We start from the raw sequence: 10,914 nt of genomic DNA, 5'->3' as shown, positions 1-10,914 counted from the left end.
TGGATGGAGGTTACTTGAAATGACATCTAACCAGCCTAAGCCTTCTGGCTAGGGTTGTGACAAAAATTGGGGATTCAGGGTTACAGGCACATTCCCAAGCTAGGGCTTCTCAGAGGTAAGTCCACCTGATGTCAAGCCCTCGGGAATTCACCCTTCTTTCACGCAGGGGGCTTGAACTGAGGAAGTATCAATCTCATGGAGTTGTTCAAAGGACACCATTAAAATGCCCAGAGATTTTTAAAAATCTGAGCTCTTTGTGCTGCTCTTTGTGGGCCTGGGAGTTCTTCCTGCTCAGGGAGCTGCGGGCGCAGGAGAAGCACTTTGATCCATCTGCCCCAGATTGTTGCAGCTAAGGGCGGGTACGTGATTTTTCTTTGTAGGCAGAGCACAGCCAGAGAAACCCTTGGGGAAATCCCAGGCCCTACAGGCCCCGCCCAAGCACCAAGCCACGCCCACACCACCCAGAGACACGCCCCAGAAGGCCCCGCCCCCAGGTGTTCTACCTTCTCCACGCCCCCTTCAGCAGGCCCCGCCCCTTCCGCCCTTTCTCACCCGAAGACCGGCTCTTTTACCGGCTTCCCCTCTCAGGCTCCGCCTTTCCTTCCAGTCCTGCCCCTTCCTTGCCGCCAGTGCTTCCGGTCGCGTGGGTTTTCCGAGGGTGCCGTTTTGCTGGCCGGGTGGTTTGGGCCATGGGGGTCCCCAAGAGGAAGGCGTCAGAGGGTCCCAGCAGCGCGGCGTCCCCCGCTGGCACAGCCAAGCGAACGCGAGCGGAGGAGTTCACGGGCGTGCGGTTCAAGACCCTGCTGAAGGATGCGCAGGGCCCAGGACCCGGTGAGTGGGAGCGGACTCCTCAGCTTCGGGGCAGTAACCGGCACAGCCGCGCCTCGGAGCCCCGCTCGGAGTTAGTCAAGAATAGTTCAGTGAGATAGCTTGCTTGGGCTGTCAGTAGCCGTTCCCATAGTAACCAACTGTCAACTCTGTTAATGGCGGGATGTCACGTGTAACAAGCTCCATAAGGACCTACAACTAAATCGAGTGACTAGGATTGTCCGGAGCGGTGACTGAGAGGGGCCAGATTCTGTAATTTAATTTCACTCGCTGCAGAGTGTGACACCACTTCACAACGACTTCTAATCGTGCAAGGAGTACATAGGTTGTGAGGAGAACCACAGTTGAACATGTTACCATGTTCAGACGTCAACGCGGTGGTAAAAACAAGACAGTGAAATATTTCTCTTAGGTTAACAAAACTACGAAGTTAATAAACTAATCACAGGGCTTGATGGTTCGTGCCTTTAATTCAGCACTTTAGAGGGAGGAAGAGGCAGGAGGATTTCTGTCAGTTGAAGGCCAGCCTTATCTTCTTAGAAAGTTCTAGACCAAGTACACCTTGACTTCCAACATTAGAAATACTTGACGATTAAGGATAGAATTGGTGTCATCCTAACAGTGTTAGTGTTGGCAGAGCACTCCTGGCTGCTGCTGCTGCTGCCAGTCCAAACAAGAGTAAGCTGTCCGTCTCCCTGAACTGTCCTGGGCTAACTTACAGCCAGGGGACTCGGTAAACACTATATAGTGAGATCCTGACTCAAAAAGTATTCTCAGCTAATGTTTTTCTTACAATTTTTATTTTTAAACGTTTGGTGCCTCGCCTTGGTAGTTTGCTTGGAAGATGACACCTTTGTTAGCACAGAATTTAGCGCCCCACACACTTACTTATTCGATATTTAATTGAAGCTGCTGTTTGTTAGGTAGAGATATAATGGGTGAATAAAACCCTGGCACAGGTCTTGCCATTGCAAATCTGATAGTTTGGGAAAGCAGGTGACCAGCAAAGTCACATAGTCACGGGTCTTCCAGAAGGAGCCAGCTATCCATTGTGCCTAATGGGCCTGGGACCTTGATCTGTGAAATCAAAGAAGGCTTCCCCAAGGAAGCAGGTTTTTCATGAGCTGTAGAATGGTATAGGGAAAGGAGCCTTCCTGGCAGAAGAAAAGAGCTAACTCGGTTCCTGAAAGGCTTCTACATTTTAGGGGACAGCTAGGTTGGCAGGTACATGATTTAATGAAGTGATTGAAAGATGTTGCGAAGCTGAAGTCAGTGGGTGAATGTGGGAGTTTAGAGATTTTTATTTGACTATAATGTCAGGATTTTTCTCTCCCTTTCCCTCCTTGGTACACATTGAGTTCCTGTCATGGGAATGCTATCAAGGATTGGATTGGTGGGTGTGTGTTGGGGATTTTTAGGTTGCTGTTCCCTTTGTGTGGTGGAGAGGAGCTTTGGGGTTCAGTGGCAAAGGCTGTTCAGTTGAGTAGTGTCAGCAGTAAAGAGATGACCGACTGGTGAGTCGGGATTCTAGATCAGAAAGGATCTGCTCAAGTCTGGTTCTTCAACATGCTTGCCCTTCACTGGTGACGGGTAAGTGTTATCCCTGTTCCTCATTGCAGTACCAGGCAGGCCCAGTCTCCTACATGTTCCTCCCTCCTTGTGCTCAGTCATCCCTTGGCTCAGTGGTCTCCTGTGTGTGTCTCTGGAGTCTGCAGTTCCACATCTACTTCCTTGGTGGTCACTCTAGCCCAGGCACCATTAGCCTTTCTGTGATAATGGCCAGAGCTGTCCAGGCTTGGTGTCTTTTCTACATTTGTTTCCTTGTGTCCCATCACACATGCAAGACGAGGTGACCTTTTAAACTGCCAGTCTGCTCATGTCACTCCTCTCGTGGCATCCTGTGGTGCACTTTAATAGCCAAAGTTATCACCACTAGTCCATTTTGCCTTTCTACTTCTTTGTTTCCATCTTAGACTTCCTCCCTACTCCCTCCCAGATACCAACCCTGGTGTACCAACTCACACTGTGCCCCCCCCCCCCCCCCCCCGGCCTGGGACTTTTCACATCAGTGACTTGAAGCACTGTCTCACCCCTGCCCCCCAACTCATTCTTTTAGTATCAGGTGCAACCTTACTTAGGGACACCTCCCCAGCCCCTGGTCAAAACCACATTCTACAGTTATAACCTCTCAACAATCTTTTCTTCCCCCTCTTGTCTGCAAAGTACTCACTAGTTTGTGGTATGTGTCTAAGGAACTAGTAGGTCCTTAGTACATCTCTGTGTACCTTTGGATCCCATTGGTTGTACCACGTTGGTGGAGACCATTTCCACTTCATTCTCTAGCACATCCTAGGTCTGTTGTATGTGGTAAGAGCTCAGAAAACAGTGACTGGAAAGACGGCTGTAGAGCTGGCAGTGTAATAATAGACTAGAAGCTCCCATCTTAGAGTACCCTGCGCTACCTGGAGGTTTTGTTTGGAAAGTGTCTCTTTAAGAAAGTGTTAGCACCACTCTCTGCCGTGGCAGCCCTCACTGTTTCTTGGAGTCTATGCTTGCTGCCTTGAAGAAGAGGAGTTGGTATCGCGAGTGACTCTTGGAGACCTGAGGGATAGAGCCACTGTCACTCTGGGCCACCTCTGTCAGATGGTGTGGTACTTGCTCACTGTTGCACTTGGCTGTGCTGCGGGAGCCTAGGGCAGCAGCACTGCTTGAGAATGTTTAAGGAGCCAGTACAGTTGCAGGGGAAACGCTACACTCAGTAGGAAGTGAGGTTGGAGAAGGCCTTGTGAGGTTAGCAGAGGCCTGAATGTGAGCAGATGCCACCTAAGTGCAGCGGGCTTTGAAGGGTTTACTTTGTGCTGTATGCAGTACCAGCATTAGCCCCTTTAGACTTTATGTAAGCCCAGTTAGGTGGCTCCTTGCTGTAGCTCATGTTGTAGATAAGGTATCAGAACTCAGCATTCAGTGACCTGCCCACCACCATGGAGCTAATAGGCAGTTACTCTAGGATGTAGGTCCACGTGTTTGCCACACACTTCTGTTTTTAATTGGTGTGTTCTTACCTGCTGTGTTCATAGTGCCTGGCCTTGCTCCTTGCTCCTCATACCTGACCAGATGGTGCAGACTGGCTTGAGTCAGCCACATAGAGCTGCTGTCCAAGAAGAAAGATATAGTTGATTCTGTACAATTTATGTCTCTCACCTGCAGAATCAAGTCATCTTCTAGGGCTAGAGCCAGAATTTCATTCAGCATGAGTTTGCCCACAAGCAGCTTCTTTCTTACACTGGCTTCATTTGAATGCTTTAATAATGTACAGATGGGGTCATCTGCCAGGGGCTACTGTAACTAAAGACTGCACACTAGATGCTAAGCAGCATTTATGTTCTTGCAGATCTAGGTAGAAAGAACCCAACGTAATGTGCATGAAGGCTACTCCTGAACTGCACACAGTTGCCTTTCACTGTGTCCTCATAAGACCTCACCTCTTCCAAGATCTCTCTGGTGTCCCTTATTATTAGGACATCAATCCTGTGGAACTAAGCCATCAACCTGATGACCTCACTCATCCTTAATTGTCTCTTAGAAGTCCTGTCTTCAGATAGCCTTGTAGGAGTTGCCGCCTTCACATGAACCCTCAGTTCAGTGGGTTCTTTGCCTCTTTGGGTATATTAGAGGTGTGTGGGAGTCACTGAACAAGGAGAGTATGGTGTAGTGGTGGCTGTGATGGCTTCTGAGGAGACTGTCCTGTTGATCTCTTAACTCCTATTTCAGCTTTGGAAGCCTTCGTTTCTGCTGCCAAGAAGCTACCGCAGGAAGACATGTGTGATGTTGTCGAGGGCTACATCAAGATTTCCATGGAATGTGCAGAGATTTTCCAGCTCCTGAGTGGGGAGAAGCGGCCTGAGAGTGAAGTAGGTTGTTTCTTACTTGCATGATGAGAAAAAGTCTGTGTTGTGTAGCAGTGAGCTTGGCAAAGTGTGATATATCCATGTCTTGGTCATTACCAGCTTCCTTTAGAAAGTGACCTCTTATTCCAGTGCTTCGCTTCCGTGACCTTTGTGGAAACAGCAACTTCTCTCTAATAGATTATGATAATGTCGTAAGCCAAGATTAGAGGTTTTAAAACGTGTTTATTCATTTATTTTTATGTGTATGAGTATTTTGCATGTATGTATGTATGCATGCATGCATGTATGTGTGTGTACCACACGCATGCTTATTGCCACAGAGGCTAGAAGAAGGCATTGAGTTCCTTGGGACTTGGGTCCAGACAGTTGGGAGCTGCTGAGTGGGTGCTGGGAACTGAACTCAGGTTTTCTGCAAGAGCAGCCAGTTCTTTCAACTGCTGAGCCGTCTTTCCAGTCCCGGGATTATGGATTCTTACAGTGCGCTAGGTTGGCTGAGGGAAATGCTGTGTGTTAGAGACTCAGAACACATATGGAGCTGGACCCTAGTTGTAAGGCTGTGGAACTGAATGTCTTCAGAGAACTGAATTTCATCCTCAATAAAGTTTTGTCCTTTGCTTTTGTCTTGTGAAGCTAAGCAGCCTCTTGTATGTGTGTAGTTCAGAGCCTGGGTAAGGCTGGTGAACTCTTGCCTGCTTCCCTCTTGTTATTTTGGCTCAAGATCTGGGGAAGGGCTAATGTCGTAACCCCAGCTAAGGCGAGAGTGAAATGATTGGCACTGTTCAATTCTGCCTTTGCAGATGCTGTTAATATTTCAAGCCTTCGAGGCCATATTACTGAGGACAGCCAGTGATCTTACGCATTTCCACGTGGTGGGTGCCAACATTGTGAAGAAGCTGTTGTACAACCACATGAAGCTCCTCTGTGAGTCCCTGTATGCGTCTGGTTACAGGTGAGCTGTCTGTTGGTGGCCAGGGGACAGCCGCTAGGTTGGCTGTTACTGAGCTTGTTCAGAGCATGACTCAGCCCATTCTTAATCAGTGACCTGCAGGGACCACCGCCGACTTCTCACACCAAGTGTCCCTTCTGCTCTAGGCTGTTCTCTTCACTGTCCTGGGACTCAACCATGCCTTACATAGCCTGTTCTGCCTAGATGCTTCATTTCTAAGTAACCATGGTCTATGTATTCCTCAATACTTTGCAGAGGAAAGGCCTGTATGGTCTTCACCGGCCATCTTAGGCCAGTAACGGTCCCACTGTCCTTTTTTGTCTCCATGTCCCACTTTAGTTTTCTGCATGCAGACAAATACCTGTGCATTTGACACAATGGTCTACATCTATTGACTGTCTTCTCCCCTAAGTGTGTGTGCAGAGGATCATAGCATCGTATTTTCCAGGGTCTAGAATAGCACCTGGCATGGAACCACCAAGTCTGGCAAGCTCAGAGAAGAAGGCTGCCTAGAGGGCACTTTTGGAGACACCTCTTTAAAGTTTATGTCCCCAAAACACAGTGACTGGGATGTGGCTGCTCGGACAATGATGCTCACTTGACAGATAAAATGTTTGTCTTTAGTAATGGGTATGGTAGCTTACACTTTAATCCCAGAATTCAAGAGACAGATGCAAGCAGATATCTGTGAGTTCAGGGCCAGCCCAGTCTCTACATAGTGAGTTCCATTTTAGCCAGAGCTACTACATATATAGTGAATCTCTGTCTTAAATAATAATATTTAATAATTTTTTTCATTTTTGTATTATAATCTTTCCTTGGCTTTTTTAGTTCCTTATAATGTTTTGGTCATGCTTTTAAAAAATGAAAGAGAAGAGCATTAGGCTTTCTCCTCTTCCCTGGTTTTGGGTAGCAAATCCTACAGCAGGTATGCTCTGGGTCCCTTCTACTGCTGCTCCTATTCCTGACACGTGCTTTCCTGTCCCTGTGCAGGATGGCTCGAGCCTGCCTGGACCTGATGACTGCCATGGTGACCCAGGGTCCCGAAGCTGCCAGAGAGGTGTGCAGCTCTTTGGATTTGAATAAAAAAGCCTTGTTTGCCTTGGTGACCAAGAGGGATTCAAAGGTGAGAGCCCCAGTGTCATGGTTGTCCGTAGTTCCCTTCCCTTTGGGAGACTTTGGTGGTGGTTTCTCTCCCTCCCTTCCCTTGGTCCTCACAGAGCTGCAGAAGGCCACGTCTTTGAGTAGGGCAGCAGCCTTTCCCTCACCCCCTCACCCCAAATCTGACTTTGATAGGGCCAGTGGCTCAGCAGAACCTGAACCACTGGGACATCTGAGAAGATCTGGGCCTATCCAAAGGGGACGAGGTTGTCTTGGTGGCTTTGTTCTCTGCCTAGGAGGATAGATTTAAGCTCTCCTCTGAGTGAATAGGAGAGCCCTCTCTGCCTCACCGCTGTGAGTTTATACAGTGTCCCAGTCTTCTTGCCATTGTGTCCCCTTTAGAGAAATCCTTTGCAACGCTAAACCAGAGCGGGCTTCTGAAGGTGTGGGGACTGACCTTTGCTCCTCAGTATCGTCTCCATGGGTAGAAGCTGGGCGTACCAGCGAGAGTGGAGAAGGACTGCTTGGATGTCAGGAGCGTGTATGAGTTCATTTTATAGCTCTAGAGCTGACACTTGGGCATGGCAGGGCTCTGGAGAAGAAAACCCACCACAGATGTCTCAGCTCCCAGCGTAGGGGCCAGCTGCAGGTTTTGGTAGCACCTGTTCTTGCTTGCCAGATTGGCTCCTAATGGTGCTCAGTGCTGTGCACAGCCAAGGCCTGAGTGTTTTCCCCCTGAGAATAGAACACAGTGAACACATACTATGACCTGGCTGAGGTGGACGACTGTGTTGCTGTGGATGTCCTCTGTTAAAAACAGACAATATGCTAGCTCCTTGTCCTAATATGCCTGGCAATTAGATTTCTTAATTGCTAGAAAGTAGTCTGATAGGTTCATAATAATGCCAAAACTTTTATGGTTTCCAGTCTAGCCTGGTGTTAAGGGCTTATAGAATTTTAAATAAGGCAGTGTCTGAGGGAAGAAAGTCCAGGTCTCAGTGTCCCTTAGATGGTACACTTTATTAACATGTCAACAGATTCCCATCAGTGGGTAAGGCTTTGGACATGAAATGCACTTATAATGAAAAGAATGATCCAAGCTGAATGAGTAAGGTGTGTGTATTCAGGCCACCCAGACAGCCTGGACAATGTGGAAAGCCCAGCTAGGGCTCTCCCTCCCATACCCTGGCTACAGCCACTGCTCAGCCAGGCTCCAGGGGGTGCTGTTTTACCCCTGAACTCTGCAAAGTGGAAGGCTCTGTCCCATTGCAAGTGCTTGTACTTGCCTTGTGTGATCTGCATAAGCTCCTTTAGGTATATTGTGGTCAGTGACAGCCAGACATTAAGCTTTTTCAAAAGCCAGAGGCATTAAAAATAGAGCAGCACGCGGAACCTCGAGTTCCAGCTTTAGCTAGTGTCAGTCACCTTCACCCACTTTACACTCCACCTTTCCAGTTGACTTTTATAGCAAATCTCAAAAGAGAATAATATTTCAGTATAAATATTTCAGCACGCACTCTTAGCAAAATAATGTCTTTAAAAACAAAACCACAATGGTATTATGGGACAGTCACCATTAATAATTTCTCACCATGAACAGCCAATTTGGTCTTTGGATCTTCCAGTCTGAAAAACATTTTTATACTTTTTGGTTCAAATCTGGGTCTAAACAAGGTCCATATTTTTGTTGTATTTGGTTAATAGGTTTGTCAGGTGTCTTTAAATATCTCAAGCATTTGAGGTTCCCCACCCCAAGTTGTTGGAGGTGGGGAGTCCTTGCTGTTTTGTAAGGTATATTTTAATGTTTTTGAAGAAAGTAGATCATGTCTCTGTTTATTCAGCCAAAGAAAGCATTGTTAAAATCTTGTGCCAAAGAGCAGCTTTGCCAAATGTTTCAGTCTATTTTAGAAAGTATTTTTCAGAACAAGTCTAGAGAAGTTCAGAATGTTTCCTTTCTGGGATGATGTCCCTGTGAGGTCGTAGGGTGGGAACGAGGAGTAGGCACAGGCTGTCTTCAGTGGGAGTGGGCTGCCTTTGAAGGGTAGGCTGGAAGCCTGTGGCAGTGGCTGGCCTAAGGAGGGTGGCTGCCTTGTCTCTGAGATTGGTCAGTCTAGTTTCTCTGCAGTGTAGGACTTGAGAGTTGAGGTTGGTTGTGATCTAGGATAGGAACTAGTATATGGTAGCCATATTTTTTTTCATTTAGAATTTCTTTATTGGAAGCTCTTACAGGAAGATCTTGTCAAGTTTACTGTTGTACTCATACTCTAGAAAAATCTCAAGTGACAGAACTGGGGACTGGGATTCCGGGCCCCGGACTGCCTCTGCATACTTGAATTGGGAGAAGAAGAAGGTCGGTGATGGTGGTGATGGTGATAATGAGTCCTTTTCCACTCATCTGTAGAGTGTGAGTGCTCCCATAGGCTGTTGAGAGCTGAAGGAGATGCCAGTGATTCAGTTTGTCATAGAGCCTGGCATGCATGAAGCAGGTGCTCATTACACACGACCATTGTCCTCACTGCGTTCACAGTGACTGCTGCCACCTCTTGTGTTACTCCTGAGTGGGCCAGGGTGACCTGGATGGCAGGGATGCTGAGTCCTTGGTCTTGCCAGGTGTTGAAGAACATGCTTTCTCTCATATTAACTTCATTCTTGCAATGCATTCCAATTGTTGGAGTAACTGGGAATTGGAAAGGTTTTCCGTCTGAGTGGTGGAGGCTCTAAATACATGTTCCCATGCTGGAGCAGCTGAGGCGACCTGTGCCTTCACTCCCTTCTGCTGAGACATGAATATACCTTAACATTGGGAGGGAAAGCTGATGAGATGGCCCATGGCTTCTCCACAAGTGTTGGGTGTAGTTTTGGCTTTTATGCCTGCCTCCCTGGGTCACACCCATGCCTGTGAGCTGTATCCCGGATGCCCATGTGTTCATAACATGAAACATCATCTGTCCTTTGCTTGTCAGTGTTAATAACTTATTTACAATTCCTAATAAACACCAGATCTCACCACGTTGGCCTCTCATCAGAAGCAGCACCATGTCTCCATTATCTCTGGCTTTCCTAAAACACAGTAAATTGTTTTTATTAGCAAGCAGAGGGGATTGGTCCCAGCAGGCAAAGGATGTTTGTCCCCATCCTAGAGTGAACTAAAGACACTTAGGCCGTGAGTCAGGGGAGGGGCAGAGCTGTCTGCAGCCATGCGTTATATTGAGAATAGGATTGGCTAGAAGGAAAGCAGAGACTTAGAGACATGGGGTGCAAGGAGAATTTGCTTTCCATAAAGAGCGAGCGAGGACTCCAAATGCCAGTGCCTGAGATTAGACCAGGCAGCTGCAGACACTGAGCTGAGAGGCGTACGTGCCTTCTGTGTTCTTCTCTGTAATGGCAGCATGTGACATGTGAGTCTCCTTTGTCCTACAGGGAGTGCATGACGTCCGGCTGGCCTACATCCAGTTTGCCCTTTCCTTCCTAATTGCGGGTGATGACAACACCATTGGACAAGTCCTGGAGATAAAAGGTGGGAGTGCCCTGTCCCTTGGGGACGTGTGAAGTTCAGGGAACCTACCGAAAGGGTTTCTTCCAAAAGACGCTGCAGCCTCTGTAGCTGCAGTGCGTTCTACAGTGCTCGGAGGATGTCTTTGAGCAGTTGTGTGTTGACAGCACTGGTCGGTGTTCCCTTGAGGCCATCTGGAATGCCCAGCATAACCTTGAGACGCAGACAGGAGGCTTTATGGCTTTTGTTCCAAAGGACACACAGATTCATAGCTCTGATTTTTCTTAGTATTTATATATTTTAACATTTTTACTTATTTATTTTTTATGTGTCTGTTGTTTCCCCTGTGTGTATATTTATAGACCTCATGCTTGTGGCCCCTGCAGAGGACAGAGGAGGGCATCACATCTCCTGGGACTGCAGTTAGAAGCAGTTTTTTTTTTTTTTAAAGTTTATTTTTATTTATTATATGTAAGTACACTGTAGCTGTCTTCAGACACTCCAGAAGAGGGCGCCAGATCTCGTTACGGATGGTTGTGAGCCACTATGTGGTTGCTGGGATTTGAACTCTGGACCTTCGGAAGAGCAGTCGGGTGCTCTTACCCACTGAGCCATCTCACCAGCCCCTAGAAGCAGTT

At 47.6% G+C, this 10,914-nt stretch overlaps 1 protein-coding gene across 1 annotated transcript in view; it reads left to right on the top strand.

Annotated features, from left to right (window-relative positions):
- Nucleotides 1–576: 576 nt before the first annotated feature.
- The window catches only part of Urb1 (URB1 ribosome biogenesis factor), a 60,426-nt gene continuing 50,088 nt past the window's right edge, over nucleotides 577–10,914 (top strand). Inside the window, exons 1-5 of the mRNA XM_021184858.2 lie at nucleotides 577–831; nucleotides 4,600–4,739; nucleotides 5,534–5,685; nucleotides 6,676–6,808; nucleotides 10,204–10,300. Coding sequence (XP_021040517.1) covers nucleotides 690–831; nucleotides 4,600–4,739; nucleotides 5,534–5,685; nucleotides 6,676–6,808; nucleotides 10,204–10,300 — 664 coding nt within the window. The 5' untranslated portion in view covers nucleotides 577–689. The remainder of the gene's footprint in view (nucleotides 832–4,599; nucleotides 4,740–5,533; nucleotides 5,686–6,675; nucleotides 6,809–10,203; nucleotides 10,301–10,914) is intronic.

Source organism: Mus caroli, unplaced genomic scaffold, assembly GCF_978045245.1.
Source record: "Mus caroli unplaced genomic scaffold, Mus_caroli_1 scaffold_17, whole genome shotgun sequence".
NCBI lineage: Eukaryota > Metazoa > Chordata > Mammalia > Rodentia > Muridae > Mus > Mus caroli.
The sequence above is the reverse complement of the archived record's forward strand: the minus strand, read 5'-3'. Positions and strand labels throughout refer to the sequence as shown.